The sequence below is a fragment of the Austrofundulus limnaeus genome, unplaced genomic scaffold, assembly GCF_001266775.1.
Source record: "Austrofundulus limnaeus strain Quisiro unplaced genomic scaffold, Austrofundulus_limnaeus-1.0 Scaffold622, whole genome shotgun sequence".
Classification (NCBI taxonomy): Eukaryota; Metazoa; Chordata; class Actinopteri; order Cyprinodontiformes; family Rivulidae; genus Austrofundulus; species Austrofundulus limnaeus.
In genome coordinates this window covers 4,944-12,182 of record NW_013953024.1, presented here as the reverse complement: position 1 = coordinate 12,182, position 7,239 = coordinate 4,944, and the positions used below count along the sequence as shown (strand labels likewise).

The 7,239-nt window shown below is 40.0% G+C and overlaps 1 protein-coding gene across 2 annotated transcripts in view; it reads right to left on the bottom strand.

Annotated features, from left to right (window-relative positions):
• LOC106531350 (neuroligin-2) overlaps positions 1–7,239 on the bottom strand; it is a gene marked incomplete at its 5' end in the record, with an annotated part of 26,589 nt that overhangs the window by 17,953 nt on the left and 1,397 nt on the right. For both annotated transcript variants that reach the window (XM_014027190.1, XM_014027191.1), the window contains 1 exon segment: positions 6,309–6,458. In XM_014027190.1, the coding sequence (XP_013882644.1) occupies positions 6,309–6,458 (150 nt within the window).

Here is a 7,239-nt window from a genome sequence, read left to right as displayed (position 1 = left end):
GTGTTTTTGGGGTGGTAATTATGCTAATCTCCTCTGCGTGCACGAGCAGCTGGATAGGACAAGCGGAAATTACGCAGCTCATTTACGCACGTTTCCTGAAGATAGAAGAGTTTGTTGAATCTGACGTGACATGTTCGTACGAACCCTTTGTACGAACAAAAGTAAGAGAAATTTAGGAGAAGAATACGAACATGTTCTTGCATGAGGCCCAATGTTTCAACATCATTATTGTTTGATTTTTAAACACATAGAAAAGACAGCTAGATTTTTAAGCCTCCAAACAGCTTCTTACTAACAGCAATAAATGAAGAGCTGACTCTTTAGTTGAACCGAATGTTCCAAATCCCAGAAAAGAGTCATAATTTTCATTACTGGAAAATAGTAGGACCTCTTAATCTAGACCGGTGCAGGATATATCCTGCCTGTCATCCAAGAGACAGACACCAATGTCCCCTGACCCTGAACAGGAGCAAACAGGTAAAGAAGATGGATGGATGGTGATGAGGGTCTCTGGTCGATATGCGTCTTGATACATCTTCAACAATCTGATACATTAAAGATACATGAGCAGAAACTGTCCATCCATTTTCTTTACCCACTTTTTCCTTTCAGGTCACTGGTGTCTATCTCCAGCAGTCGCTGAACGAGGGGCGGGGCGCAAACTGGACAGGTTGCAAGTCCATCACAGGGACACATAGAGACAAACTAGGCAAACAGCCACGCTCACACTTAGGGACGATTTAGAGTTAACGATGAACCTAACAAAGGTGCTTTTGGTTTGTGGGAGGAAATTGGAGTACTTAGAGAAAACCAACACATGCACAGAGAGAACATGAACTCTACCCAGAAAGGTCCTTCTCTGCAACAGCTATCATCACAATACAGCACTATTCAATGTAAATTATACTCTGGTGTATTCATTGTAATACAACACAACAAAGCACAGAAATGAATGTACATCAGGTACTGACTAGTACTAAAAAATGGCTGCTTATTTTAAAATATCCCATTTTTATAAAACCTGACTCACATTTAAGAAATATTACACAAAACCTGAGCTAAAGTAACACTTTTAAACACATTTTTAGTACCTCAGCAGTGAGCAGAAAATACATTTTTTTTTATTTTATAAATAAATCAAAACTCTCCGATTAGTTGATTCACACGATCAGGGGAAGAACACTTTCAGTGTTTGTTGCTGTTTTCACCAGCGATACTGCAGTTCTCCAGCCTCTCTTCTGTGGCAGCCATCTTGAATCAAGTTGACTATAAAATGTATTCAGTTGTAAGTCAATGAAAGTGCTGTTCAAATCCAATGATTCATCAAATATTATGCTAACACACAGACAGGCACTCATTGTCAAACATGCTTCTGAAAAACAGCAATATGTTAAAACTTGGACACTTCTCTATATATTTTTAGTTTAACAAAGATAGATTCTATCAACTATAAGAACTTCTGTTATCTAATATGGCGACACATCTTAATTACTTCCTTACTGTAAAAAAAAGAAGAAACAAACAACCAAAACGCGATGAAATTTGAAAAGAAAAAAAAAATAGTGAACCGTTTCCACGAGATGCGTTTCATCTCTCTTCCTGAGGTTAAAAATGTTCTCGCAGCCCACGATGGTGGGCCTTTCCCTAGAGTTCATTAATTAGTTAATTAGTTAATTAGTCTGAACAGATGGCTGTGCAACACAAATCAGAGGGCTCTCTCAGCCTGGAGCAGGAGGAAGGTAGGAGAAGGTGAGGCAAAAAAAAAAGTCTTAAATCACAGCAGTCCAAAGCTCTGGACTCGGCTRTGTGCAGCAGACATTTTCTTCTCATTCACCCATTTTATCGCACAACCGCTGAGCACATCATAAATTATTACAYGCGTGCTTTAAATTATTATTTGTTAAACACACATGGATATGGGTCGGAGCGAACAGCGGGAAGTGCTCCGATAGGAGACGGCGGTCACGTCGCAGGGAGCGTTTATTCCGGCGAATACTTTGCTTCAGTGCAGATTTAAAAAAGCATTCGTGTGGGTTTATTTTTAGACTGCTCCCATCTCCACCCTTCTGTTTCCTCTTCCCTTCACTGTCTCTCCACGATTCTCCCTCGCTCATCTGTCTCTATTCCCTGCTCTCCCCTCTCACCCTGCCGCCGACTCCCCCGATCCTCTCTCTTAAAGGCGCAGGCGTCATATGAAATGAGGTTGGCATGTGTAAGCTCCTGTGAGTGTAAGTACAGGATAATGCTAAAGATTAGAACATAAAACCATTAAGACACTGTGTTACCTCTGTTTCTCACGTTGACTCAAACGCGCTGTGTCAGAGCAGAGCGCCGTTAAAAATTCTGACAGATGGGTGCATTATTCATGTATATGTTTTACGTGCGGCACACGACTAATTACTCCAAGTGCACACAATCTTTTTACGTGCACAATAAGGAGTTGATGTGTGCTCAGACATGCTTGTGCCACACAAAACGCACAAGGATAATCGCCTTAGTACAGTAACCCATTTAAAGCATATCTGAGAGTGCGAGAGAGAGAGCGCACATATTCGCCCACCTGTCAAAAAACAAATTTTTAAACAATCTTACCGGAATCAAGGACAGCAGCATCATCCTTCATAATAACTCAGCAGGTGCCATCGCCACCTTTTATCTTTATGTTTTTCTATGGGATTTTATGACTTCCTGTGGAGTTTCAGGGTTATGGAGGCAGTTTAAAATGCACGGGCGCACTTTAAACGTCTCAAATATGAATCACAGCACAGATGTCGGTGTAAATCAGACACCTTTACGCTCTGAACACAAGGTCGAAGAGGCGAATGAAGATATTTGGAATCGTTTCCTTTTTTTTAAACAAAAGCAAGCAACAGTTCTTTTTCTTAAATATGGGTCTTTGCAATTTGAAGAGATCACAGACTAGTTTTAACATTCGATGTTTATTTGATAAACATGTATTTCAACTATAAAAATGAGACTGTAAAAACTGTAGGCTGTTTAGTTTATATAAATAAAAAATAAAAACATAAAAGCACAGACATTGCTATGTTATTTACACCACAAGGCATTCTGGGTAAATGATGATGCTTAACTGCTGCTGTAATGCAAACCCTATCTAGTTTTGGAAAATGATCTGATGTTCAGCCCTTTTAAATGAARCTGGTTAGTGCGTTRACAGAGAGGTGAATGTAGAATTGACTCAGCCTGCAACTGAAAATGGTGGAGGACTACAGWGCTGCTTCATGGAAGGAGAACCTCAATTTTAGCCTTTTATCTTTAGTGCTAGCTCTCAAACTAKTTAGCGCTGAAGCTAATACCTAYACAGTACGGCRTTAGCTCCARWGCTAATATATAAAAATCTATATATAGTGTTAATGCCTGAGCTGATATGTATACAGCAATAAATGGCATAAGCCCCCAAACTAATTTATTAAATGTTGGATCGTTTYAATCTATATATATTGTACATAATTTAGTAACTAACATACTGTATAAACTTACAAAATATATATTTATTGTCACCTTAAGGCTTTGTAGCCTTGACTCTTTGTGTTTTAATTCAACTATGACCTATCATCTTCATTATCCTCCCTTTTAACATCTGAGATTTGTCTCAGGAAGAATGCGTAAAACAAGCTGAAACCCAACGGGTTTGGGTCCGATTTGCTTTATAAAACTTTGAGTTTGCCCTTGTCCCCCTGCCTCTCCACAGGCACTGTCAATAACAGTGTAGATTATGTTGCCCTCTGTTAATACTCACTGCAACTCTTGGACTCTGTCCTAAACTACTCCAGTTTCTCTGTTTATCGCCGTTGTGATATGTTGAAACAGGCCTGATGCAATAAACAGGATCTGATTACCCAACCTGGCAACAACAAGGACTGCTGCAAATAGTCTTTGTGCAAACACCTCCGGAAGATGATGGCAAATGTAAATACTTGACTTCCCTGATATCCAGCAGCACAAGGGCTACACACACACACATACACACACAGCTTAACTCAGCCCACACTTACAGGCTGTGCAACCACAGAGGAACTAAAATAGGATGACAAAAATTACAATACCCTGTAATAAAAACAAATGGATAAAATAAAATAGAATATAAAAAGAATGGTTGTGGCTCAATGTTAAACCTAAAAGCCTCCTTCACACTGGATGACGACATATCCTCAACCTACAGCCTTTTAGAAATGATTGGATTGCATCAAATTTGTAAAAACATCCTCAKTGTATATTCTTGGTCCTCGCCATATATGTTTTTTGCTATTATTCCCTGCCCCAAGAAGCCCTCAGCACCCTCACCCTGTTCTTTTTGCCCACCCTTGCATGACTCTCTTTGACTGAATCAGGATGCAGCAACATGCTAGAACATGCATGTGCATTTACAGCCTGTGGGCTACATCTGGCTTTTTATTCTCCTCCATTTGGGAGCTCAGTAAAAATAAATTAGAAACCAAATATACATCTTTCTGGACACAAATCCATAATCTCTGCTGTTATTCTCAAACTGGCATATGCAGAGCTTTTATTTTGAAGGCAAGTGGGCATTTACCTGCAGTGATAGCAGTCTCACTGCTGGTGAGTGGAGAGGTTTAGGTGTTACTTTTAAGAAATAGGGCTAGGAGAATATTTCACATACGAGAAGACAGGAAACCAACGTACAGATTGTCTGTCAATGACAGTTGTCTGCAGCTGCTCTTCACATCTACCCTATGTAACCTTTTCAAGCCATTACTTTTATTTCAAAGGAGAGAAAGGGATGCAAAAATAACTAATTATGTTGCTACTTTGTTGCTGGTGTTTGAAACACTGCAAAGCATGCTTATTTTATTTTTTACATTAAATATTTAAAATTTAAATTCTCTGTGTGACAGGTTTCAGTTTTTATTGCCCATTTCCAATGTTTACCATTAACGACTAATGGATTTCCTATTTATAGCTAATAATAAAAAACAAGCATCTGGTTTGGCCTTTTACAACAGTCCCAATACTGCACAACAAATGGTACAGATGTTGCTTCAATTTCTTGATGACCAAGCTACACCAGAGTGTGTGGGCCTCATGTATTAGTGGCATTAGTGTGAGCCCAGCCTGGCCTTGTTCTACCCCAGCCTTGCTTGTGTTTGCTTTAAGCAGAGTGCTGCCACAATGTGGGCATGGATCATCATACCAAAAACGCACAAATCGTTACATGATGTCATTTCATTTGTGACACAATGGGCAGCATCAAGCTCATGGTATTTCTCTTCATTCTTTATATAATTCAAGACCAACGGTAACAGAGAGAGAGAGACGACCTCATCTTGGCTCCAGCCGCTTGGCCTGAGTAGAACCTCAGATCTCTGGGTTCCAGAAATTAGGCTGGATATGGGCCATAATAAGCAAAACTCTGGTTTGAAGCCACCACCCAGGACCTGGATAAGCTGCCATCATGATGACAGACCACCACAACGTCACTGTGGTAGTTTTGCATAATGCTCAAACCCACCCACAACAAGTTACACCCAATTAATAGGAAGTCAGCTACACTCTTAATACACCCTTGAAGACCATTCAGTTTCTGACTTTTTTATTTTTACACTGTAGTGAGTTTTATCCTCRAGTGTGAAGGAGGTACAAGTGGTGCATCAGAGGTAAAGCCAGTCTAGACCTRGTGGACGAGGCAATAGGACTTATATAAAACATTTAATAAATAAAAATCACCATAACATTACATTTAGACTAATTAAAATGAGAGATTACACCTATTTGTTGTTGGTTGCCGTAAGATGCTACACTAGCTATGATCTGTAGCATAACTGAGCCCAACAAGCCCTAACCAGAGCAGAGATCTTAATAAGAGCAATAAATTGTACAGCACATTGGTGAGAGGATTATATAATTATAATGTGTTCTGGCCCAGCTTCTGTTGCGTCCTGGACCTTCTGTTTTCCTCAGCTAGCTTCAGCARACTTTTACCTGGAGTTTACAATAGTTTCTCACACCATCTGCTGTTCAAAGCTCAAGCAAATGATCAGATCCAGGATCAGTATAAAGTTTTTTTTGGCTTGATGTCTGACAGAAATGGCCACAATTAACATCTTAATGCTTTTCATATTGTATTTGCTACAATAAGAAACATTGATTTATTTACTGTATGTATTCTGTGTATTGTTTAATTCAAAGTCAACACAACAATGGCTGTAATTCATTAACTTTTACTGACTCAGAAATCTCAGGAGATCAAACATGTTTCCAACATTTAACCAAAATGACTCAAACTGCGCACAAATCGTCATGGAGAGGGTGTGACTTGTCAAACTTACCTAGCACGCCGAGCCGATAGTTCATAGTGACAACAATCACGTTTCCGTAGGCGGCGAGGACACTCCCGTCGAACATGTTCCCTGAGCCCTCCATGTAGGAGCCTCCGTGGATGAACAGCATCACTGGTTTCTTACGACGATCCCGAATATCTGAAACAAAGGTTTACAACATTTATAACTCAAACATCAGGGCAATTCTAGATTAAATACTAATCACTTGTAAATCTTATAAACTTAGACCTGACATTATGGGTAAAGATTATTAATAATGTCACATTTTCTGCTGTATATAACTCATTGAATGGTTTCATTTTGGAGAAACAGAGTTTATTTCTGACTGGACTGATGAGCTAACAACTAGCCAAAGCAGACCTAAGATAAAAGTAAATTCCAATAGATTTGAACTGTCCTTGAAGCTGGTTTTTAGAGTTTATCCATTATTGCAGCTCCATCTTCAGATATTACTGATTCAAGCGGACACTTGAAGACGACGGCCACTGATTCACCAGTTAAAAGAAGATAAAAAATGCAGAGAATGAAAGATATTCAGTGAACTCCTGTATAAGCTGGAAGCAAATGTTTTATGTTCGGACCTAGCCTCTATATTTCCTTCTGTCCGACACTCTGAAGGGATCCTCTCAAACTGCTCATTCAGATGCGCTGACTGTTCTTGTCTTTGAGTTCATCGATACATTGCCCCCCCCACCCCCCACCCCCCGCACCGTCTGTGGTATGTTCTGAGAGTCAGTGCGTGGGTAAGGGCTGAAGAGATCTGCCAGTGCATCCCCAGTTAGGCCGGGCGTCTGCACTGTGCAGGCCCTGTGGATAATTTGTATGAAAAGCAGACCAAGTGGAAACATAAATAACAGCCACAGCATCTGTTTACCCTGATGAGCTTCAGCACTCAGAAGAAGGGGAAGGGGGTGGAAGG